At 43.9% G+C, this 25,684-nt stretch overlaps 1 protein-coding gene across 4 annotated transcripts in view; it reads left to right on the top strand.

Annotated features, from left to right (window-relative positions):
- Positions 1–25,684, top strand: part of SLC12A8 (solute carrier family 12 member 8) — a 141,918-nt gene that overhangs the window by 22,679 nt on the left and 93,555 nt on the right. For all 4 annotated transcript variants that reach the window (XM_045037049.1, XM_045037048.1, XM_019839892.3 and 1 more), the window contains exons 3-5: positions 1,687–1,833; positions 6,424–6,615; positions 15,240–15,471. In XM_045037049.1, coding sequence (XP_044892984.1) covers positions 1,687–1,833; positions 6,424–6,615; positions 15,240–15,471 — 571 coding nt within the window. The remainder of the gene's footprint in view (positions 1–1,686; positions 1,834–6,423; positions 6,616–15,239; positions 15,472–25,684) is intronic.

Raw genomic sequence — 25,684 nt, 5'->3', positions numbered from 1 at the left:
TGTGAGGATCAAAGGAGAAGATTGATTTGGAAGGTGAAAGCCACTCTCTGAATTATTGCTCTTCGTTGCTGAGAGCTGCTATTGTCACTGCTGTTTCTAATAAATAACAGACCTATAACAGGCCTTGGTAGGAAAATGTAGGCTTGTGAAAGACAGATGAACAGAAATCTACACAGATGAAAGGAGCTCTGACTGGAGTCAGGGACTGGCGGGTTATGCCATCCCATGGGGTGCTTAAGGCTTAACTGACTGCCCTGATGGTTTTTTTTAGGACCTTTCTAGGTCTGTGGGTGCATGTTACAAGAGGAGAAGAGGAGCTGAGCTCCTCTCCTTTTGTTTTGACCGAGGCCAGTTGGCCTCAGCTTTGGGTCCTCGATCACGGGCACATCCTTTGCTCTCAGCCATTCAGAAGCTCTGACCTTAGATTTTATTTCCTGTAGTCTTGACTTTTTTGCCTACTCACTGTGCTTATAGATCACATACATGCTCCAGGTAGACTGCTTGTCCACACCGGTCCATAATTGGGGCTTCCTAGTCCCTGTAAGGTGAGAACCCCTGATCACTGCTATGGTAGTTTGAGGTACTGGAAGACTAGTGACGTGTGAAGTTAGACTACTATCCTGTGCAACAGCAGTTCACAACATGAGCTGCTACTAGTTTTCTGCAAGTCATTTTAGTATTTCCACAAGGTTTAGTCTTTTTAGTAAAGAGTATCCATTTGAGTGTTTTGTTAAAGTGCCTTTGTTATTTTTGAATTAGAAAAATAAGGTAGGCATCTGTTTAACTGCTTATAAATAAGCCTCTGGTTCTAAACAGCTGCCAAAGGATGCCTTAGAATCCTGGGGTGTGGGATGGAATGGAGCTTAGAGATCACCGTAACACCGGTGTTCAGGCAAGAGAACAGAGACCGCTCCAGGCATTAAAAAAAAACTTTAAAAATGTTTAATTATTTGAGAGAGAGGGAGAGAGCAAGCATGAGCAGGGGAGGGGCAGAGAGAGGGAGACACAGAATCTGAAGCAGGCTCCAGGCTCTGAGCTGTCAGCACAGAGCCTGATATGGGGTTCGAACCCACAGACTGGGAGATCATGACCTGAGCCAAAGCTGGACACTTAAATGACTGAGCCACCCAGGTGCCCCAGGCATTTTAAACAGAAGTAATTTAATATGCAGAATTCATTACAGCAGTATTACGGACGGAGGCTCAAAAAGCATAAAGGAAGTCTACACGAAGATTAGTAACTGCTGGAAGCTGCTATCCCGGTGGGACGGGATACTGGGAGGGAAAGTGGCCTTATCCAGAAAGCTGGAACTTAGAATCCCACACTCACCCAGAAGTGACACACAACACTTCTACCTATTTTCCAGAGGCCAGAACTCAGTCACATGGCCACGCCTACCTGCAGCCATGCTGGGAGTGGTCTACTGAGTGGCCAGAAGGGAACCGACCTGCTGGGCAACCAGTCTCTGCCTGTGTGGGTACAGGGATCACTGTCGGGAGAGAACAGCGACGCTTTTGCAGAAACAATCTTCAAGACTGTGCGCACATTCACACCTGCCCTGGCATAGTAGGGCGGATGTATGTCAGAGCGGAGTTCTCCTACCCACCTCCTGTTCTACTTCCCTTCCCTTCCCCTTGCTGGCCCTCTGAAGCGCTGCATGCTGAATTCTGTGTGCTCTGTTTTCAGGGGGCGCTGGCCCAGCCCCAGCCCTGGTGGAAGAGCCAGCTGTTTGTGTGGGAGCCAGTGCTGTTTGGGACCTGGGACGGTGTGTTCACATCCTGCATGATCAACATTTTTGGGGTTGTCCTTTTCCTGAGGACTGGCTGGTTAGTGGTGAGTGATGAGCTGGTGGCCCTGGAGTTTCTTGTGAGTTTGTGACACAGAAAGGTCTGCACTCTTGGGCATTCCACAGGGCAGGCAACAGATTCCTGAAGCACGGATGCTCCAGAAACATGAAACAAGAAGCAAGTACATATAGCTAGCATTGCTATTTAAATGAGAATCCTGAGAACCTAGGCCTCAGACAAAGCCTCCAATGGGAGCCTCGCCATGGATTTAAGTTATATGAGCACAGAAATATGAGCAACGTGAGTCAGGGCACATCATGGGTGGGACTAGAGGTGGATCAGAGAGAGCAGACTGGTGGCAGTTTTGCCTCCGGTTTGTGACCCTCTCCTGCTTTCCTGGTATTTTTCAACTTGTCTGGTGCCCTCCTGGTGGCACTGGTTGCCTTGTCCCACCACACACAGATCCTGTGTGAGAGGCTGCACATGGCAGTGCTTGATCACAGGTGCATGAGATCATGGGGGTACGTTTGCTTCCTCCATGGAGAAACCAAAGGCCTCTTCTTTGTGTCTTTTCTGAAGGCATCCTGGGAGCTTCCAAGCAGATGTGTGTCCTGAGCAGGGGTTCTGAACCCCTTACATGGCACCTTCTTCCTGGGACACCAGTAAACTGAACAGGCTGCTCGAAACAAAAGGCTAGCCAGTCAGGAGTCATTGATGAGCACCTAATGTGTTCCAGGCACTACAAGGTACCAATGGGATTATGAAACAGAAGGCCCTGTTCTTCCCTCTGGTGAGCTAACAGTCCTGGGTAGATTTCACATCAGGAATCCAAGTGGTTTCTCAAAGCAGTATTAAATACCTCAGGAGTGGAATAGGCTATGAACATATGGTGGCTAAGTGTCCAGGAAAGCTTCCTGGAAGAGGTGTGGTTCAGCCAGGCTTTGAGAGGTGAGCTGGGTTGCACAGATGAAAGAGAGAGGGGGTCATTCAAGGTGTGGAATGTACTAGTCAGGGTTCTTCAGGGGAACACAGGCAGAACCAATAGGAGCTATATATCTATAAGAGATATATAGGATGTCTTATATATATGACTGGGGGCTCTGGTGAGTCCAAGTGAGACTCAGGTAAGAATTGATGTTGCAGGCTTGAATCCAAAGACTGGGAGCACAGGCGGAATTTCTGTGTTGCAGTCTGGCTACAGAATTCTTTCTTCTTTGGGAAACCTTAGTCTTTGCTGTTAAGGCCTTCCAACAGATTGGATGAGGCCCTTTGGCAGTATAGACGGTAATCTCTTTTTAACAAAAAATTTTCTTTTTTAACATTTATTTATTTTCAAGAGACAGAGAGAGACAGAGTGCGAGTGGTGGAGGGGCAGAGAGAGAGAGAGGGAGACACAGAATCCGAAGCAGGCTCCAGGCTCTGAGTTGTCAGCACACAGCCCGACGTGGGGCTTGAACCCACTAACCTGAGCTGAAGTTGGACACTTAACTGACTGAGCCACCCAGGTGCCCCTAGACAGTAATCTCTTTTACTTAAAGTCTACTGACTGTAAATGTTAAGCACAGCTAAAACAAAAACAAACAAACAAAAAAACTACATTTACAGCAACATCTAGATTACTGTTTGACTAAATATATGGTCACCATATTCTATCCAAGTTAACACAGAAAATTAACCATCGCATGGGCAAATTCTGGGGGAGGAAAGCTGAGCTGTGACAAGGTGTATGGGGTTCTTAGCCCCTCAGGAGGCCTAGGTGAGGCCAGACCTTCCTGAGCTCTTTTACCTAGGTCATTAGCTCAGGGTTCAGCCTTAATCATGGCCTGGGTTACTCCTGGGTGGCTCACTCGGTTAAGCGTCCGACTTCAGCTTGGGTCATGATCTCACGTTTAGTGGGTTCGAGCCCTGCTTCGGGCTTTGCAGTCTGGAGCCTACTTCAGATTCTGGGTCTCCCTCTCTCTCTGCCCCTCCCCCACTCACACTCTGTCTCTGTCTCTTGAAAATAAATAAATGTTAAAAAAATTTTTTTAGGGGCGCCTGGGTGGCTTGGTTGGTTAAGCGTCCGACTTCGGCTCAGGTCATGATCTCACGGTCCGTGAGTTCGAGCCCCGCGTCGGGCTCTATGCTGACAGCTCAGAGCCTGGAGCCTGTTTCAGATTCTGTGTCTCCCTCTCTCTCTGCCCCTCCCCTGTTCATTCTCTGTCTCTCTGTGTCTCAAAAATAAATAAATGTTAAAAAAAATTTAAAAAAAAATTTTTTTTAAAAATCAGACCCACCCAGGGGTGGGTGACTTTTTTTTTTTTTTTTTTTTTAATTAACATGTGAAAGCTTAGAGTAGGGTCAGCCAAACTCCCTAGTGTAGCTGTAAGAATTTATGCCTCCTACACCCTTCCCAGACTTACAGGGCCTTCTGCTTACAAAAACACAAAGCCTTCATCTCAGACTCCTTGTTGTGCAGGCAGATTTAGGCTTCTGGGATCCACCTCTGTTTTTAACCTCTTCCTAAGGGCCACCTCACTGCCCAGCACCTCTCCAGCCTGTGTCCAAGGGAGGCCCATCAGTCTGACTGCTGTGTGGCAGAGGAAGGTGTAGCCAGTGACAGCTGGGTCCCTGGGCTCTGCTTCACACAAGGTAGTTATGGGATTGTAGAAAGAAGAAAAAGGTAAGCTTTCTCTATTTTTTTTAAGTAGGCTCTATGCTCATCATGGGGCTCAAACTTACAACCCCAAGATCAAGATTCACATGTTCTGCTGACTGAGCCAGCCAGCTAGGTGCACCCCAGCTCTCTTTATTTTGATTCTTTTTTTTTTTAAGTTTATTTATTTATTTTGGGAAAGAGAGAGCAGCGGAGGGGCAGAGAGAGAGGGAGAATCCCAGCAAGCTCCACACTGTCAGAGCAGAGCCCAATGCAGTGCTCAAACCCATGAACTATGAGATCATGACCTGAGCTGAGATCAAGAGTTGGATGCTTAACGGACTGAGCCACCCAGGCGCCCCTCTATTTTGTTTCTTAAGTCTGTAAGGTCTTCTTCTGAACCCTCCCACTGGGTTATTTTTTGGAGAAATGACTATCCAGAGGTGTCAGTTCCCTCTGCAAAGTGAAGGTACAAGTTGTATTCATTTTCTCTTGCTGTGTAACAAATTAGCCCAGTACCTAGCAGCATGAGGCAAATACGTGCATTATCTTATGTATTATCTTACAGTTTCTGTGGTCCAGGTATCCAAGTGCAGCCTAGCTGGCTCAGAGTCTCTCCCAGGGTCACAGGCAGGCTCTCAGTCAGGACTGCATTCCCACCTGAAGGCTCTACCAGAGGAGGAGCTGTTTCCAAGATCACTTGCACAGTTGTTGGCTGGCCTTGTTATGTGGGCCTCTTCCTAGGGCTGCCTCCTTACATGCAGCTCACTTACCCGGGGACCAGCAGTCTAAGGGAGAGAGCGAGAGAGAGAGAGAGAGATAGCGAGTGCACCCAAGATGAAAGCCACGGTCTTTTTCTATCCTCATCTCAGAAGTGATCTCCTGCAGAGTTCTGTTCATTAGAAGTGAGTCACCAGGTCCAACCCCAACTCAAGGGGAGGAGATTACACGGGGCATGTGTGCCAGGGGCTGGGGGTCATGGGGGGGCTGCCTTTGAAGCTGCCTGCCACACAAATGCATCCTTTTGCCCTGAAATGATCTCTTGTTTTTCAGCTTTGACATTCGTTTTACCTGAAACATCATATTTGATCATGGGAAAAAAAGGCAAATGTGAAATGGCAAAGAAAAGATAGAGCTTCTAGGAGGTGGCATAAAGCTGGAGTGAGTAGAGGTCATGCTCAGAGTCTCAAATAGACCATGTGAACTCTAAAGAATAATTTGATAGCACACTTATAATTTTGAAGATGTTAAAGTGGCAGTTTTGGCCTGAAAACTTAAAGATTGGTGCAAGATATTTTATTATCACGTGCAAACAATTTGAAAACACAAACAAAGGAAGAAAAGAGTAATTCTATAATTTCATTAAAAATATAAAATCAGCAAAATAAGAAACGGTCTGAGTAAAGCATAACTGGATAAAACATCATCCTGCTCTCTTGGCACTCACAGCCCGGAGGTAAAGATGGGCTTGGAAGCAGTACTTGACAAGTACTGTGGAAAGTACTAAGCCCGGGCACTGTACAAACCAGAGGAGGGTTCCAGGGACAGTTTTCCGGAGGAGGTGGCCCCTAACCTAAAAGGATGAGATGGAGTGAGGCTGTCTAGGAGATGGAGTGAGCAGGAAAGGCATGCCCAGGAGGGTGGTGGGGAAGAGCATGTGACTCCTGCTAGGGCACAGGGATGAGACAGACTGGAGGGCGGGGAGGGGATGGATGGGGAGGGGCCTCATGAGGGTATCCAGTTGCTTTGACTTTACCCTATTGGCAGTGGGAAGTCAGTGAAGAGTCTGAAGCAAAGATGTTTCCCTTCATCTGAAATTTCTTCCAGGCCCTACGCTTGTGGGCTGCCCCTGTCCTTTTTCAGGTACCCAGCTCTTCCTCCCCGACCCCTGTTGCAGCTCTGGAGGTGTCGGGGGAGGTGGTTAGTGCTCCTGGGAGGGGCCTGACTGGCAGGGCCTCCCTGTCCTAACCCCTGACCTTGCTTCTTGCTGTTCTGCTGCAGGGAAATACAGGAGTGCTCATGGGCATGTTTCTGGTGTCCTTTGTCATCCTGGTGGCCCTCATCACCGTGCTGTCTGGCATCGGTGTTGGGGAGCACTGTGGTGTTGGCAGCGGTGGTGTCTACTCGATGATCTCCTCGGTCCTTGGTGGGCAGACCGGTGGCACGATTGGGCTACTGTACGTGTTTGGACAGGTGAGCCTGGGGACTGGGGGAGGGGAGTTGTGCCCTGAGGCCATCAGCATATGGGATCTGTTCCCTCACTTGGCTGTTTGCCACCATCTTCTCATCCACGTTCCCATTTGATCTAAAGAGAGGCAAGTTGGGGTAATTGGCCCCATTTTATAGATGGGCAGACTGGGGCTCTGAGAGGGAGCTCAGAGGCATAGCTTAGCCCACTGTCCAGGACCCTGACCCAGAGTCCAGGGCTCCTTCCTCTCTACCTCTGGTGCCTTGTGGCATCCTGATCTGCCCAGGAATGCAGGGCTTGGCTGGAACTATTCTTGATGCCCATTGTAGGGAGGGGAGTGCATGACAGTGGCCCGAGCCCAGGTGGCAGCTGGGTGGCCCTGTCCCTGGGGCACTTTAGCGCTGAAGAAGGGACATTTTACCTGTGCCAAAAGACTTTCCTGGACGCGGGCACTTCTCAAATGAGCTGGAGCTCCAGGCTCATTGACAGCTTGAAGGCCTTGCCAAGGAGGCCAGAGCCGTGTGTGGACGCCCTGTCTGAGAAGGAGGGGGCGGTGCAGCAGGGTGGACACAGGCTCTCAGAAAACTAGTGAGCAGGGAGAAGCACTGGGACTTACTTAGCTAAAACAGGGATGGTGACCTAATGAGGACGAAACAAAGACAGACATTAAGAAGCAGCTCTTTGTAAGCACTTCTTGGCTTGAGAAAGGCTTTTATGATGGTGCAAAGGGTGGTGGGTGGTTGAAAACACAGTTTCAAGAAAAGAATTTGTCTAAGGGTACAAGAGTCTCCTCAAAGAAAGGATACGTTTGTTCTTTTCTTTTTCAGCAGGGTTATTTTAGTATAACTACATCTGATTCTCCAACAGTGCAAAGGGTGTGTGTGTGTGTGTGTGTGTGTGTGTGTGTGTGTGTGTGTGTATGTGTGTGACATGCATGAAAGGCAGAGAGATTGTCACTGCACTCTTAAAGCCACTTGCCTTTACTGGAGAAAGATCTTTAAGCTCCAGCTTGGGAGTGAGAAATACATGGTTAGTTTACTTTATTACCCTGGGGATTTGTCTGTCGATGTTTTACTTCTGCGCTGTCTCCTAGCCAGGTTGCAGCCCTGCTCTCTGGGTAAGCAAGCTTACCTGCAGCAACAAATGCCACGACAGGGACCAGCGCCAAACCGGGGGCCAGCGAAGGGCCCCTGTAGAGGGGAAGCTGGGATGTCGTGTCTCCTGTGTGTGGGTTGCTTCAGAGGAAGGGTGTTCACAGAAAAAGTGTTTTCTGCACACTGGCAGCTGCTGCCGAACAGCCACCCCATCTACACCCTCGCTTGCTTAGCTTGCTCTCTGTTCGGGTCTCGGTGAGAAACACCGGAGCCCCTCTGGCCGGCGTCTTCAGTACGCCTCTCCTTTGCCTGCTGCTGACCTGGGCTGGCTTCTCTGATCGGGGTGTGGGTGCTGCATAACCCTTTTTATATGCTATTGGATTCACTCCGCTAGGATTTTGTTGAGGATTTGGGGTATGTATTCATGAGGGATATTGGTCTGTAGTGTTCTTGTGATCTCTTTGTCTAGTTTTGGTCTCATGATAAAGCTGGCCCGATAGAATGAGTTGGGAGGTGTTCCCTCCTCTTCTATTTTTTAGAAGAGTTTCTAAAGGATTAGTGTTAATCCTTCTTTAAATGTTTGGTAAAACTTAGTGGTGAAACCATCTGGTCCCTGGCTTTTCTTTGTAGGAAGTGTTTTGATAACTAATTCAATCACTTCTATAGGCATAATCTGATTTTCTATTTCTTCTTGAGTCAGTTTTGGTAGTTTGTGTCTTTCTAGGAATCTGTCCATTTTATCTCTGTTATTTAATTTATTGGTGTAGGGGCGCCTGGGTGGCGCAGTCGGTTAAGCGTCCGACTTCAGCCAGGTCACGATCTCGCGGTCCAGGAGTTCGGGCCCCGCGTCAGGCTCTGGGCTGATGGCTCGGAGCCTGGAGCCTGTTTCCGATTCTGTGTCTCCCTCTCTCTCTGCCCCTCCCCCGTTCAAGCTCTGTCTCTCTCTGTCCCACAAATAAATAAACGTTGAAAAAAAAATAATAATTTATTGGTGTAAAATCATTCATAGATTCCTTATAATCTTTTTAGTGTTTGTAAGATTGGTAGTAATGGCTTCCCTTCCATTCCTGATTTTAATCATTTGAGACCTTGCTCCTTTTTTTTTTTTTTTCTTCAGTCAGTCTAGTTAAAGAAAGTTTTGGTTTTGTTGGTTTTTCTTTTTTTTTTTTTTTCTGGTCTCCAATGTATTCCTACTCCAGTCTTTAGTATTTCCTTCCTCTTGCTTCCTTTGGGTTTAGTTTGCTCTTCTTTTTCTAGTTTCTTAAGGTGGAAGGTTAGGTCACTGACTCGAGACCCTTCTTTCAGGGTGTAATTGGGGTTTCTGAGGGTCCCTATTCCTGGGTCTTACTGACCTGTAACCCCGTCATTCCAGGGCATGAATACACTCATTTATTTTTAATGACTGCTGAGCAGATTGCCTGCTTGCCCTAGAGCAGGGGTCAGCAGACTTCCACTATAAAGGTCCAGATAGTAAATATCTTAGTTTTTATGAGTCATATATCTCTGTCACAACTATTCAATTCTGCTGTTGTAGTTCAAAAGCTGCCATAGTCAATATGAAAAACTGGGCTTAGCTGTGTTCCTATAAAACTTTTTTACCAAAACAGGCAGCAAGCAGGATTTGGCCAGCATGTTAAAGTTTGCTAACACTTGTTTCAGGCATAAAAATTTAGACGATATAAGGGTACCTGGCTGGCTGAGTCAGGGAGCATGCAAGCTCTTGATCTCAGGGTTGTGGGTTTGAGCCTCATATTGGGTGTACAGATTACTTAAAAATAAAATCTTTAAAACATAGAGAGACTATAAACACTTAAAATAATCATTTTAAAGCTTGCAAATATTTTCATAACCCTGCATCCTCCCAAATCCTTCCCCATCATCTCTCTGAGTTGTTGGTGACCCCTTGGCCAGTGGAGGAAACAGTGAACTGGAGCCCCTCCTCACTCTATGCCCCACTCACTTTAAAAAAATTTTCGATGTTTTATTTATTTTTGAGGGGGGCGGGGAGAGAGAGAGAGAGAGAGAGAGAGAGAGAGAGAGAGAGAGAGAATGGGAGAGGGGCAAGAGAGAGACAGAGACAGAATCTGAAGCAGGCTCCAGGCTCTGAGCTGTCAACACAGAGCTCAACACGGGGCTCAAACCCACGAACTGTGAGACATGACCTGAGCTGAAGTCAGATGCTTAATTGACTGAGTCATCCAGGCTCCCTCTGCCCCACTCACTTTTGGGTCTGAGGGCTTCTTTGAGGTTGCTTACCCTAGATACCAAAATATACAGCTTTCACCTGCACGGTTGTGTCTGTAATTACTGCTTTACATGGTCTTTGCTGGACTGTGCAAAAACCATGGAGAACTGGAAAACTTTCGTAGACCTGATACGGGCTGGAGTTTTGTTGTGGGAGTTAACGCAGTCAAGCAGCTTGAACCTTAAACAAGGATTTCATGTCAGAAAGGAGGGGTGTGGAGGGCAGCTCTGGTCTGTTAGGTAGGTACCCAGAGATGAAAAACAACATGCCCATGATTGTGAGGTGCAGTTGTTGTAACATAAACACGTTGGAGTGGAAGTGTTCTGCCCTGAAAGTAGGTCACTTTCTCTCTATGAAATGGTGGGTGACGCCCCCAGCTCCCTGCAGCAGAAGATTAGAAAGAAAAGGGAAAAGGAATGTCTGTGATTATAAACTTTAAGAGGTGATGGAAATACTGAAAAACTATAATAGGGGTGCCTGAGAGGCTCAATTGGTCAAGTGTCTGACTCTTGATTTCTGCTCAGGTCATGATCTCACGGTTTCGTGAGTTCGAGCCCCACACTGGGATTCTCTCTCTCCCTCTCTCTGTCCTTTCCCCGCTTGTGCGCTCTCTCTCTCTCTCTCTCTCTCTCTCTCTCTCTCAAAATAAATAAATAAACTTTAAAAATATAGACATAATAAACTCTGGGGGTGTTTATGCATTAAACAAGTCGACAGGGATGTTTTCCAGTGAAGAGGTGTACTCATGGTTGGAGGGGAGGGTAGCTGGACTTCTCTGGGGAGGGGGCTGTGGTGTTGTCCATACCTCTGGGGTGGGGGTGTCAAGCTCAGTGGGCAGAGAGGTGTGGGGGGATCTTTGCTTCCTAGACACACCGTGCTCTCCATACCTAAGTGTAGCATTTGCATAAAGTCTGCAAATCTTAATATATTTGTTTTTATTTTTCCTTTATAAAATTCTTTTAAAGTTACAAAATGATGTTCATTGTAACTAGTTAACATATCAGAGATAATGTAAAGAAAAAGTTTATTTCCCTCCCCATCCTAAGGTGTCCATTGTGAATACCCACCATCCTTTTCTGCCACCTTCCCTGTGTTTATGTATGTGAATTCATGATTGTTGAAGTGCTTGCTTGTTTTTTACAAAAATGGGGACAGAGTTTATACTCTATTCCATGGTTTGTGTTTCTCACTTAACAATAAGTTATAGATATTCCTCGAGGTCAGTGTTTCAAAAAAGCCTGTGCTTTTTTGAAAAAATTGTTTATTTATTTTGAGAGAGAGTGCATCTGTGGAAGCTCATGCAAGCTCACACAAGTGGGAAAGGGGCAGAGAGAGAGAGTGAGAGAGAGAGAATCCCAAGCAGGCTCCATACTGCCAGTGCAGAGCCCCATGCGGGGCTTGAACTCACAAACCATGAGATCATGACTTGATCCAAAATCAAAAGTCAGATGCTCAACCGACTGAGCCACCCAGGTGCCCCTAAACCTGTGCTTTTTAACTAGTAGCTTAGCATTGCCTAATATGAATGTACGATAATTCATGGCACATTTGTCTTCTGTATTCATCATTTTACTCTCTTCTATAAGAGTAGTTGTATTTCTTTTCTCATTCCTAAAATCTGTAATTTTTTCTTTTCTTAATCAGACTGCTAGGTGTGTATGTATTTTATTTATCTCTTAAAGGTTCAGCTGTTATTTTTATTTTAAATATCTTATTTTTAAGTAATCTCTACACCCAACATGGGGCTCAAACTCACAACCCCGAGATCAAGAGTCACATATTCCACAGACAGGGACAGCCAGGCTTCTCTTAAAGGATCAGCTTTTATTCTCCGAATTCTTTCTTTTGTTATTTTTATTTTATTAGTTTCATATTTCCTTTTATTAAATGCCTCTTCCTACTATCTTTTTATTTATATTGGTCTTTTTTATCATGTCTTAAGTTAAATATTTTATTTTTTTTCTGCCCTTTTTAACTAATAAAAATATTTAGAGTTATACTTTTTTTTTTCCTTCTGAATGCAGGATTAGTGTGCCTCTCAAGTTTTGGGATATAATATTCTCCTTTTCATTACTTTCTAGATCATTTGAAATTTAAAAAACTCATTATTTTACCAACATGGCTCAAATTTATTTCTATGGTATGTTTTCCCCTTGCTGATTTGGAAGTTCTACTGTGCTTTTTGTTCTGAGAAGAGTTATAGTCCACCCTTAGAAAAGCCATAATTATACTTTTCCTATAGTTATCAACCGAGCAGCATTGCTTACTATGTTCATCCGCCTACCAAATATGAAATCTCTATGACACTTTGACTCCCCCACATTCCATAAATACCCTCACCTCTTACCCCAAAGCTCTTAGATTTTGAGAAGACGGCTTAATTTGTGGTTGTTATTGGTTTCCTTCATAGTAAGTCTTTTCAGCTTTAAGAATCCTTATTTATAAGTTACATTGCAAATTTCCAGTGACAATACCATCATCTATTTAACATTAACAAAGTATTTTATGAAATTCATGGCTAACTACTGTTTCTTCTTTTTCAGTAGCTAATAATAGTACAGTAAAAATGATAAGGCCAATAGCTAGTATCTCTATAACTCAAACTATGAGCCAGATACTGTTCTAAGAACTTACATAAATTATCTCATTTCACCGTTAGAGTAACTTCTGTAAGTTACTGTAACCTCTGTTACACCGTTACAGTAACCTCTGTAAGAGAGGGAGAGAAACCCAAGCAGGCTACCCACTGTCAATGTGGAGCCCAATGCGGGGCTCGAACTCGAGAACCATGAGGTCACAACCTGAGCCAAAACCAAGAGCCGGACGCTCAACCAACTAAGCCAGCCAGGTGCCCCCTCACAATAACTTTTGAAGCAAGTACTATTATTATTATTTGTATTTCACGGATGAGGAAATGAGGCACAGAGAGCTTAAAACACTTTCCCAAGTCACACAGCTAAGCCTGGGAGCCACAGCATTTGGCCCCGGTCTGATTTCACAGTCCATGCTCCTAACCACCATGTCCTTTCACACAGCCTCCACAGGCTTCTCCTTTATGTTTTGTTCCTAGCATCTTCGGGCTAAAAAGTGATTTTAGCTATGAATTGGAGAGAGGGACTCTACTGGAGCCACTGGAGACAAAGGCAGTCTTTACTGCTTGGCCCACTTCATGTGAGCAAACTCTGTTCACCAGCTAGAAAAGGAAAATGGTGGGTTTGGAAGCTCCAGATGCAAATGGTTGCATTCCAGTTCTGGTGTCACCCTCTGCACATGTGCGGTGTCAGACACTTGGGAAGGTGATGATCATCACTGCATTGCTACCATTTGTTTTTTTAAATTCTGATATATCTGGCCATGCAGAGTCCTGTTGGCCTGGCCAGATAGTGACAGAATAGCAGCATCCTTATGCCTGTCACACTCTTGTTATGTAGCCAAGTGTAAGTTTGAGTCATGAGGTGATGTTTCTCTCTCATCTCTCTCTCTCTCAAGGATGACTTTCCTTCTGCTTACATTTATTGGGCTCCCCCCTCCCCGCTCCAATATAGACAGAAATGCCTAGTGTAAGTTTGGGGAACATTGACAATGATGGTGTATGTCTAGTAGCAAAATGAGCCGATCTCAGTGAAGAACGGGACCTCCTTCCTGAGCGCCTCTCCAGTACAGAAATTATACCGCCCTTCTGGTCTTTACCTAAAAGAGCAGGAAATTAATGGTGCCCGCTTCCCAGAACTCTTTTCATACGGTCAACATATCACAAAATATCTGTTGAATGTTTGCAACATAGTTAGCAAATGTAGGGGCTTTGAAGAGGTATGATCAGCAGAAACATTTCTGTTTTTTTGGATGTTTGCATTCTTGGTGGCTTGGGGTAGGGGACAAGCTTATATGCATGAACTAAGAATAGACTAGTGACCCAGATAATTAATTGCATTACTTACTGGCAGTAAGCATAATATTTATTCAGAAAAGGGGGATGAGGAAAGGCTTCATGGAGGAGGAACTTGACTGAGGCCCAAGAAGAATTTGTTTCCTGAGAGAGAACAATGGGAACAGAGCACAGTGATGACCATGACCCAGTGGCCTGGGGGTGGGGAAGGATCAAGCCTGATGGAGAGAAGGGTGCTGAGGAATTATGAAAAGTGAGGTTGGTGTTATTTTCAAACATTTATTTGAAGTTGAGATTTAAATATATATATATATATATATATATATATATATATATATATATATATATATATATATATATATTCTCTTGAGACAGAGCACGAGCAGAGAGAGAGAGGGAGACACAGGACCCTAAGTAGGCTCCAGGCTCTGAGCTGTCAGCACAGAGCCCCACATGGGGCTCGAACTCATGAACCACGAGATCATGACCCGAGTCAAAGTCAGATGCTTAACCCACTGAACCACCCAGGTGCCCCTTAAATATTTTTTTCAAAGATAAAATCATGACTTTCAGGCAAATATAAAATATACATGGACCAAAGATTTTTTTTTAACTAATTAATTAATGGAGGAGCCAGTGAGATGTACCTAGTTCCTGGTGAAGCAATTTCATAAATAAATGTAAGGATAAGATTGCTGATACAAAATTGGTTAATGTCTTACAGGATAAGAAACCAAATCTTTTGGATTGTCTGTTCCACTGGACAGAAGCTATTTGCATCTCTGCTGGGAAAAAAAAAAATCTATAAATGGACAGTAACTTCATAAAGTCTGGGACATTTAACACGTTTAATCAATAGTAAACAATGAATAGAACTAAGTACATTCACCTAGCCAGTCCTTGGGTAGCCTTTGTTCCATATGACATTGAAAGGATTTGCTGCCCACTTTTTTTTCTTATTCTAAGTTTCAGGTAATTTTTTTTTTTTTAAATAATAGTGACCTACCAAGAAGTGGAGAAAAAACTGGGGTTTGATTTAGTGCCTTTCTTAGGCTCTGCGAGGGGACCCCCTGTGTGCTTCTGTTCTGTTTAGCTCTTGAATAACTCAGAGAAGTCCAGAGTGCTCTTGGGCCCTGAGTCCCATCTCCCTCCTTCTCATCTTAGTCACTACTGACTGGCATTTGTGCTCCCCTCTGGGTGATGGTAGAGACGTAGATGAGAAGAAATGGGGCCAGAGGCAGAGGGCATGGCCAGGAAGGGCTCGCTGACCCCTCCCCCATGTTGGTTCCCATGTGCTGAGCCCTGATGAGGGTGGGTGCAGCCCTCAGTGCTGGGCGGGTCTGACCCACGGGTTCCTGATTCTCTGTTCTCTTGCCAACTCTTCCCACCTTGCTTGCCTGTCAGTGTGTCGCAGGGGCCATGTACATCACCGGCTTTGCTGAGTCCATCTCCGATTTGCTGAGCCTCAGGAGTATCTGGGCCGTGCGAGGAATTTCGGTGGCGGTGCATCTGGCCTTGCTGGGGATTAACCTGGCAGGTGTCAAATGGATAATCCGCCTCCAGCTGCTGCTGCTGTTCCTGCTGGCCGTGTCCACACTGGACTTCGTGGTGGGCTCTTTCACACACCTGGACCCAGGTAAGCCTTTGGGAGTTGAGTGGATGGGGTCTTCTAGGGGTCTGCACTGCTTTCTAGATGTGTGTAGGTGTGAGTTTGCAGGACTGCCTCCCCATAAGCTTTGCCTACTAGGAGTGTGCTGTTCCTGGAGCAGGTGAGTGGGTGTATCTTGGCTGCAGAGGCCTGAAAGCCCCTCCTCACATAGGCATTTTCATTTAGCATATTTTCCACATTCCTTTTTATTTTCTTTCTGTTAAAAGAAAATAGGAACATTTAAAACAAAGAATAAAGTAGAACTGGACTAGATAAAGATTAAATTCATTAACAGTGATTGGGAGAGTGGGCAGGAAATAGATTTGAAAGTAAGTAAGAAGATAGATTTCAATTTTGTGTGTCATATTTTATTTCTTTTGTTTCACTTATTTATTTATTTTTTTAAAAAATTTTTTCTTAACGTTTATTTGTTATTTTTGAGACAGAGACAGAGCATGAACAGGGGAGGGGGTAGAGAGAGAGGGAGACACAGAATCTGAAATGGGCTCCAGGCTCTGAGCTGTCAGCACAGAGCCCGACGCGGGGCTCGAACTCACGGACCGTGAGATCATGACCTGAGCTGAAGTCGGACGCTTAACCGACTGAGCCACCCAGGCGCCCCTATTTTTTATTTTAGAGACAGAGAGAGAGAGCTCGCACATGCACACATGTGTGCTGGTGGGGGAGGGGCAGAGGGAGAGGGAGAGAGAGAGAGAATCTCAAGTAGGCTTTATGCCCAGCATGGAGCTCGACATGGGGCTCGAGCCCACAAACCGTGAGATCATGACCTGAGCCGAAGTTAGGAGTCGGATGCTTAACTGACTGTGCCACCCAGGCGCCCCTCTTTTGTGTTAAAAGGACTTGATGCAAATATTACAAATGCTGCCAACTGTCATTTGTGGGAGATGGAAACAGATATAGGTTGATCACCTATAGTTTCTTTAATAGTACATTTTCTTTCAAAATAAGAACATAAGTCCATTAACTAAGCTTAAAGAAGGAGAATAAACAGCAGGTGTATTCTGGACCATTTGGAAATGGTGTCACATGTTGGTAACGGATGGACCACTGTTTAACCCTGGGTTTTCCTGGGCCTGGAGGATGCTTGGCAGCTATAATCCTCAATCCTTATGCTTTGAGTGGGATGCTGTTGCCCACAGTGTCTGTAAGGGTATAGCTTTGTGGTCTGGGTTGGTTTGGCATCAGAAGTCTTTGTTCCTCTCCAGAGTACAGGGCTGTTCATGGGTGCCTTAGAAAAAAGATAACTGCCTGATATTTCACACTTTGGGGACTCTGGCTTTTTATGGCAACAGTGGCCAGGCATCTACATTGGAATCTGGATAGGGAAAGGGAAATGGGGCCATCCTCTATGATAGAAAACAGAAGAAAAGAAAAAGACCTGCAGCACAAGTGCCTGTGATAGTGGGGGCGAGTGCCTGCTTTGTGCCAGGCCTGGTGCTTAGCACTGCACATGACTTAGCTCGTGGAATCCTTACCATAACCCATGAGAGAAGAACAGTTATACCCATTTTACAGATGAGGAAACTGGGGATTATATCACTCATGGTGATCCGTGGCAGAGCTGGGAATGAAACTGGATCTATTCACATATGTAGTCGCGCTGTTTCCTAGGTAGGAAGCGATGTCTGTCTTTACAACACCAGCTGCCTTTTGGTGATAATAGCTCTGCTTTCCCCGTGAGGGCTGCCCTCGCGTGTTCTAAATAGTCTTGTCTTTCATAAAGATGTTGGTTGCGGGAAGTTCAGAATTCAGTTGGTACACGCTACTCTGGTCTTATTTTTCATATGTTCAAATTCTTCTGTTGGAAAATAGTGTCTCCTCTGAGCTCCCTGAGTGCCCCCTGCACTCTGACATCCTGATCCCTGCCCCAGAACCTCCAGACTGCCCATGACCCAGCATCTAAAGGGTTAAGCCCTGTGCAGGAGGGCTGCCCCAGGACCCGCTCCAATGTTAAGAGCCAATGCAGTGTCCAAACGGATCACTTGGCGCCTGGGCCTTGCAGCTTGCTAAACACTTGGAGCATCTCCATCGCAGGGGAGGAATGATTTGTTTCCTGGCCTTGCACCAACTGCAGAGACAAGCCCACATCCGGAGGGAGACCTGCTGGCTGTTTGGCTGTAAAACTAACTGTCAGTGGGGGCGAGGGGGTCCACTCCAGTCTCCCATTCCTGGGTGCTTTCTCCCTCCATCAGCGTGGTTGCTGAAAAAGCTTAATTAATTAAATTGCAGGTTGATGCTTCTAGCCTCTTTGAAACCTCACTAGGCCGATGTGTTTTCCTTCTTCTCGATTAGAAGCTATCTTGGCTGCTCTTCTGTTACTCCAAGTATTTCTCCTTCTTTCTGGTCAGTGCATTAGCAGGGTGTAGTGTGAAGTGAAATTTATTTTCAATCATTTCCATGGCAACTGGCCCCTCTCAAATCTGTTTTTGGTATCACTGATGTTTTATATGGGCTACTTTCTTTGCAGTTAAAAATCCAAACTAAAACTAGATCATAAACCTTCAGAATGCATTTAGCAGAATGATTTCAGCCCTTTGGAAAAACGACATGCACATAGACATTTGAAAAAAGGCTGGAAAAAGGACTGGAAGGAACTATACCTAAGTGTCAGCAGTGGCTGTCTTTCTGCTGAGGTTATGGGTGGCGGCATTATCCTTTTCCATCAATTGGTTAGTGCTACTTAAAAAAGGCATTTCTCCTTTTCCATCAATTGGTTAGTGCTACTTAAAAAATTAATAGACTGTATTTTTTTAAGTTTATTTATTTATTTATTTTGAGAAAGGGGTGTGCAGAGAGAGAAAGGGAGACAGAATCCCAAGCAGGCTCCACACTGTCAGCACAGAGCCTATCACGGGGCTCAATCTCATGAACTGTGAGATCACAACCTGAGAGCCAAAACCAAGAGTCAGATGCTTAACTGACTGAGCCACCCAGCTGCCCCTAATAGACTGAATTTTTTAGGGCAGTTTTAGGTTTATGGAAAATTGAGCAGATGGTGCAGAGGTCCCCATATCTTTTCCCTCTCCTTTCCCCACTTCCGTTCCCCCTATCAAATATCTCTCATTACTGTGGCATGTTCATTACAAGTGATGAACCAATGTTGATACCTTATTGGTACCTGAAGTCCATGGTTTAGAGTAGGATTCACCCTTTGTGTTGTGCAGTTCTGTGAGCTCTTACAATAATAATGTGTATCCACCATTACAGTGTTGTAGAGAATAGTTTTAAGGTGTCAGAAATTCCTGTGCTCCACTTGTTCATTCCTCCTTCCTCCCACCCTTCAACTCTTGACAACTAGTGATCTTACTCTTTCCCTCTCTTGTTTTGCCTTTCCTAGAGTTGGAATCATATGGCATGTAGCCTTTTCAGACTTACTTCTTTCACTAAGCAAATGCATTCAAGGGTTCTCAGTGCCTTTTTGTGACTCGCTAGTTCATGCCTTTTTGTCACTGAATATTTCATTGTGTAGTTGTAACTCAGTTTTTTTTTTTTTAATCCATTCACCTAATTAAAGGACATTTTGGTTGATTCCAACTTTTGGCAATTATGAATAAAATGTCTGTAAACATTTGTGTGCAGGTTTTGTTGAAGATACAACTTTTTAACCCATTTGAATAAATACCTAGGAGCATGAATGCTGGGTCATACAGTAAGACTATGTTTACCTCTCTAAGAAACTGCCAAACTGCCTTCCCAAATGGCTGTGCCATTTTGTATCCCCACCAGCAGCTGGTGAGAGTTCCTGTTTCTCCAAATTTTCACCAGTGTTTGGTGTTGTCAGTGTGTTGGATGTTAAACACTCTGATATGTATCTCTCTCTAATAGTAGCATCTCGTTATTTGAATTTGAAATTCAGTAATCACATATAATATTAAGCATCTTTTCCTATGTTTATTTGATATCTGTATGTCATCTTTGGTGAGGTGTCTGTTCAGGTCTTTTGACCATTTTTTAATCTGGTTGTTTTCTTATTGCTGAGTTTTAAGAATTCTGTGTATATTTTGGACACAAACCCCTTATCACATGTAGGTCTTGTAAATATTTTCTCCCAGTCCATGGCTTATCTTTTTATTCTTAAAATAAATTTTTTTAATGTTTATTTTTGAGAGGCAGAAAGAGCACAAGCTGCGAGAGGGGCAGAGAGAGAGGGAGACACAGAATCCAAAGCAGACTCCAGGCACTGAGCTGTCAGCATGGAGCCTAATGTGGGGCTTAAACTCACAAGCGGTGAGATCATGACCTGAGCCAAAGTCAGACACTTAACTGACCGAGCCAGGACTTTCCTTATAATTCTATATTGATAGATATAGAGTTCTATATTGATAGTCTTTTTACATTTAATACTTTATTTTTATAAAGTTTTTATTAATATATATATATATGATTCTATATTGATAGTCTTTTTACATTTAATACTTTATTTTTTTAAAGTTTTTATTAATTTATTTTGAGAGAGAGAGCAGGGGAGGGGCAGAGAGAGAGAGAGGAAGAGAGAGAGAGAATCCCAAGCGGACTCAGCGCTGTCAGCCTGGAGCCCCACGTGGGGCTCGAACTCACAAATTGTAAGATCATTACCTGAGCCAAAATCAAGAGTCGGACGCTTAACCGACTGAGCCACCCAGGTGCCCCATCTTTTTATGCTTTTAACAATGTCTTTTGCTGAGCTGAAGTTTTTAATTGTCATGAAATCTAACATCAATATTTTTCTTTCATGGACCATGCTTTTGGTGTTGTACCTAAAAAACTCATGATTAAATCAAAGGTCATGTAGATTGTCTCCTATGTTATCTTCTAGACTTTTTACAGTTTTGTGTTTTACGTTTAAATCTGTAATCTGTTTTGAGTCAATTTTGTGTACTGTGTAAGGTCAATGTCCAGATTTGCTTTTGCATGTGCCTGCCCTGGTGTTGCACCATTTTTTAAAAGACCACGCTGCCTTTGCTCCTTTGTCAGAGATCTGTTGACTGTATCTGTGTGTGTCTATTTCTGGGCTCCCTGCTCTGTTCTAGTGCTCCTTGCTTGTTCTCCAATACCACACTGGCTTGGTTATTGCTACTTTCTAGGGAGGGCTGGGGTTGGCTGGTGTCAGACCTGCAACTTTGTCCATTTTCTTTTGTGTTATGTTTAAAATCAGGGAAGGAATGTTTTAAAAATACACTTAAGCCTAACTTTATTTCTGTCTCTTTATTTAAATATAAAAGACTAACTAGAAAAAAATCTAAACAGTCCTGGAATGTATAAAGTAAGAACGTGGAAAGTAAGACCACACTTCATTTTCACACCTCTGCCCTCCCCAGAGAGCTTGGTACAGGCATTCCTTATATACTGCTGTCAAATACATCACCCCAAAAGTTAGTGGCATAAGACAACAATCAACATTTATTATTTCTTGCCTTTTCTGTGGGCTGGGAACTTAGCTACGGCATTGCTGGTGGTTCTGGCTCAAGGTTTCTCATGAGGCTCAGTCAGACGTCAGCAGGGGCGGCAGCTGCCTAAAAGCTTGACCAGGGCTGGAGGAGCTGGCTGGCAAGTTGGGGTTGGTTTTTGGAGGGAGGCCTCCCTCCTCCTCCATGTTGTCCTTTCCTGAAAGCTGCTTACGTGTCCCCAAGTCATGCAGTGGCCAGCCTCCCTGAGAGCAAACAATCAGAGGGAACAAGAAGGAGAGAGAGCGCACGCTCTGTCCTTCACATGATCTAGCTTCAGAAGTCACAGAGCCCTACTTCCGCCATAGTCTCTTTGTTAGAAGTGAATCACTTAGTTCAGTCCTCTTCAAAGGGAGGGAAATTAGTTTCTATAATTTTGAATGGAGACGTGTCAAAGAATTTGAAGACACACTTTAAACCATAACAGTTCATTTTAAAATCAGAAAAAAAAAATTTTAAATACACTTAAGTGAAATTATATTTCCCCTTTATTTCAGAGACAAATGTTTTATAAGAATTTTAAAAATATTGAAATATAAAATAAAAAGTGGAAGTTCCCTCCCCTACTCTCTTCTTCTGGTCCTGCTCCCCAGAGGGAGATTGGTAAATATCTTTCCAGTCTATTTTCAAGTGCATGTGCATGTACATAAACACATATAACATAGTTCTTTGTAAAAATGTGCTTAAATTCTGTTGTTCTACTATTTTTCCTCTTTTTTTTTAATGTTTATTTTTGAGAAAGACAGAGACAGAATGCGAGTGGGTTAGGGGCAGAGTGAGAGGGAGACACAGAATCCAAAGCAGGCTCCAGGCTCTGAGCTGTCAGCACAGAGCCCGACGCGGGACTCAAACTCACGAGCCGTGAGATCATGACCTGAGCCGAAGTCGGATGCTTAATCGACTGAGCCACCCAGGCGCCCTGCTATTTTTCCTCTTGTACTCAATAATATATTATGGACATCATGACTGTAATGTCAGTACCTTTGGGATTCCCTCATTCTTTTTTTAACACTTAAATAGTATTCCCTATAACAAGCTGAAAATACTTTATATTTAAACATTTGTTTATTGATGGATATTTAGTTTTTTTCTAGTTTGTTGCTACTAGAAGTATTGCTGACATGAATATCGTTGTGCAAAATTTAAAGCTTATTTCTATAGGATCAAGGGTTGTAAATAGAATTAATAGGACAAAGGTCAAGAATATTTTAAATTTTGATAGGTTCTGGGGCGTCTGGGTGGCTCAGTCAGTTAAGTGTCCAACTTTGGCTCAGGTCATGATCTCACAGTCTGTGAGTTTGAGCCCTGTGTAGGACTCTGTGCTGACAGCTCAGAGCCTGGAGCCTGCTTTGGATTCTGTGTCTCCCTCTGTCTCTGCCCCTCCCCCATTCTGTCTCTCTCTCAAAAATAAACATTAAAAGATTTTTTTTAAATTTTATTATGTGCTGCCAAACTGCCTTCTCATAAAGTTGTTCCATTTTGAACTCTCACTGACAGTGTGTAAGAGTTATTGATTCCCCATACCCTGAACAATACAGGATATGTTCATTTTTTTAAATTTCTGGCAAGAAATGATGGGCAAAAATTGTGCTCCTTTAAAAAAATTAATTTTTCTGAAATCATTAATGAGAATTATTTTATTCATATTTTTATTGCCATTTATATTTATTTTCTTTGAATTATTTATAATCTTTCCCTATTGTTCCTTTGTGCTATCTTCCTTTTCAATGATTTGTAACTCTTCTACCTTCACAATTAATTCAAAATAAAACAAATACCTGGTTAGCTTTTATTAGTGTTAGACAGTGTTTGTTGTATATGTTGAAAAGTTTTTTCGAATATGTCATTTGTTCTTTTAAAATTAATTTTTATGTGTAGTTAAAGTAATACATATACATAAAGATACTCATTTTTGAGCCAAATTGCATACTCTGATTGCTTTCTTGTTTGTATATCTTCAGCTTCTCCTGAAACTAAGCTTACCCTATGTCTTAGTTCCTGGGGCTGCCTTAACAAACCACCGCAAACTGGGTGGCTTAAAGCAACAGAAATATAGCAGCTCGTGGTTCTCGAGGCCAGAGGTGGAAGAGCGAGGTGCTGGAGGGGCACACCCCCTCCCAAGTCTCTAGAGGAGAACACTTCCTAGTCTCTTCCAGCTTCTGGTGGCTCCTGGTGTTCCTTGGCTGGTGGCCACATTGCTCCCACCTTTGCCTCTGTGGCCACATGGCCTTCTCCTCCTCTTGCCTCTCCTCTGTGAGAAACTCAGGAGGACAACTTGTCACTGGAAACGGTCCAGTTTGGATAATCCGAGATGATCCCATCTGGAGATCCTTAACTTAATTATATCTGCAAAGACCTATTTCCCAAATAAGGCCACATTCACAAGTTTCTAGGGTTAGTGTGTGGGCATATCTTGTTAGGGTCCACAATTCAATCCACTATGCTCTATTTTTTTCATTTGCTTTATTTTCTAGCTTAAAAAATTTTTTTTAGTGTTTATTTTTGAGAGGAAGAGAGAGAGAAGTAGACAGACCATGAGTGGGGTAAGGGCAGAGAGAGAGGGAGACACAGAATCTGAAGCAGGCTCCAGGCTCCATGCTGTCAGCACAGAGCCTGACATGGGGCTCGAACCTATGAACCATGAGATCATGATGTGAGCTGAAGTCAGATGCTTAACCAACCGAGCCACCCAGGCACCCCTCTAGTTTTTTTAAATCACCGTTATAAAAATATCCATAGAGTTTTATTGTTTTATTTTTTTAATGTTTGTTTATTTTTGAGAAAGAGAGGGAGACAGAGCACAAGTGGGGGAGGGGCAGAGAGAGAGGGAGACACAGAATCTGAAGCAGGCTCCAGGCTCTGAGCTGTCAGCACAGAGCCCAATGAGGAGCTTGAACCCACAAACTGTGAGATCATGAGCCACCCAGGAGCCCCATCCATAGAGCTTTTAAATATGCATAGGCATTTTCCCCAATTCTCCCTATGTTACATTTTCTCTTGGAAACCCCATCCTCACCTTCCTTCTGGATGGATGATATCAGGCCAGGATCACAGCTGTTGGTACTTGCCCTCACTTCTCCCAGGTGCTGTCCCTACTGTCTGGATCCCAAATCATCCTCTTCTGTCTAGGATGGAAAATGTCACTTGGGTAGGAGTGATTGGTAGGAGATATAAAAATCTAGGCTGAAAATCACTTCCCATAGAATTTTGAAGTCATTGCTCTACCTTCTGGCATTCAGCAGCATCCAGGAGTTTGGTGCTATTTGGATTTCTGCTCCTGGTAAGTGACCTCCTTCTCTTCTTCAGGTGCTTCAGAACCTTCCCTTTTCCCTTGAGGTTCTAAGATTTCGTGATGAAAATTGCTATTTGTTGACCTGGGGCACTTTCGATATGGAATTTTCAAATTATTTCTTTGACAATTTCTTCCCCTTTGTTTTTTCTTTTTTAATTTTTAATTTTTTCCTTGAATTCTGAATACTTGGATATTAGAGCTCCTGGCTTGAACCTCCTGTTATTATTATTATTTTCATCTTCTCTCTTCTCTAGCATATTCCTTTTTTCCATCTCTATGGGAGAGTTCTTCAACTTTATTTCTAATGTAGTAAATTTTTCATTTTGACTAGCTTTAATTTCCAAGAGCTCTTTGTTGTTCTTTGATAATTTGAGAATCTTGTTTTATGAATATAATATCTCATTTTGATTCTTTTAGGCTATAACTTATAGGAGTTTTTTTTCCTTGTCAAATTTTCTTCTGTTCTCAACATTATCCGTTTTTTTCTGCATTTCCTTATTTCTATTATCTTTTTTGTTCTCTGTGTGAAGTGATGCAAGCTTTCTTCAATGTCTGGTAGTCCCTGGCTGTTCATTCTTTTTTTTTTTTTTTCTTTTTTAAAGTTTATTTATTTTGAGAGAGAGAGACAGAGACAGAGAGAGAATGAGTGGGGAAGGGGCAGGGAGGGACTCCGAAGCAGGCTTAGTGCCCAGTGTGGAGCCTGACACAGGGCTCAATCCTATAACTGGGAGATCATGACCTGAGTGAAATCAAGAGTCTGACACTCAACCAGCTAAGCCACCCAGGTGCCCCTGTTCATTCATTTATATTTATTTATTTATTTATTTATTTATTTATTTATTTATTTATTTATTTTTAAAGTTTATTTATTTGTTTTGAGAGAGAGTGTGCACACACATGCACCTGTGCGCACAATGTTGGGGAAGGGTGAGGGGCAGAGAGAGAAGGAGAGAGAGGATCCCAGGCAGACTCCTTACTGTCAACACAGAGCCCGTCTTGGGGCTCTCGTGAACCATGAGAACATGACCTGAGCCAAAACCAAGAGTTGGGATGCTCAACTGACCGACTGAGCCACCCAGGTGCCCCCATTCATTTTTAATAAGGAGGCACTGGTCAGCCATTGGAAGGTCTATGTAGCGGAGGTGGCAGTTGTGGTGGGAGGCTTCACTGTGGGGTGATGGTGTGGCACACTGGGCTGTTTCACCCAAGTCTCCCAAATGTGAGTTTCTGTAGGTCTTTCCTCTGGTACAGTTAGTGTCTTCCAGAGAACTCTCCAGTCTCCTGCCTCGGACAAGCCTGGCTGCCACAGTGCTGGGAACAGGGCAGAGGAACAGGGCTGGCGGACTCATGGTCAGGGTGCAGACTTTCATTTAGTCTGGTGTCTTTCACCTGGTGCATCCTTCCCTGCACTCAGGCTCCTATGTCACACCTCATCCTGCATCTCAAGCCACTATGTCATGTCTCT

This window comes from Felis catus, chromosome C2 (assembly GCF_018350175.1).
Source record: "Felis catus isolate Fca126 chromosome C2, F.catus_Fca126_mat1.0, whole genome shotgun sequence".
NCBI classification, from domain to species: Eukaryota; Metazoa; Chordata; class Mammalia; order Carnivora; family Felidae; genus Felis; species Felis catus.
Note: the sequence above shows the minus strand (reverse complement) of the source record. Positions and strands in the feature narration are given on the sequence as shown.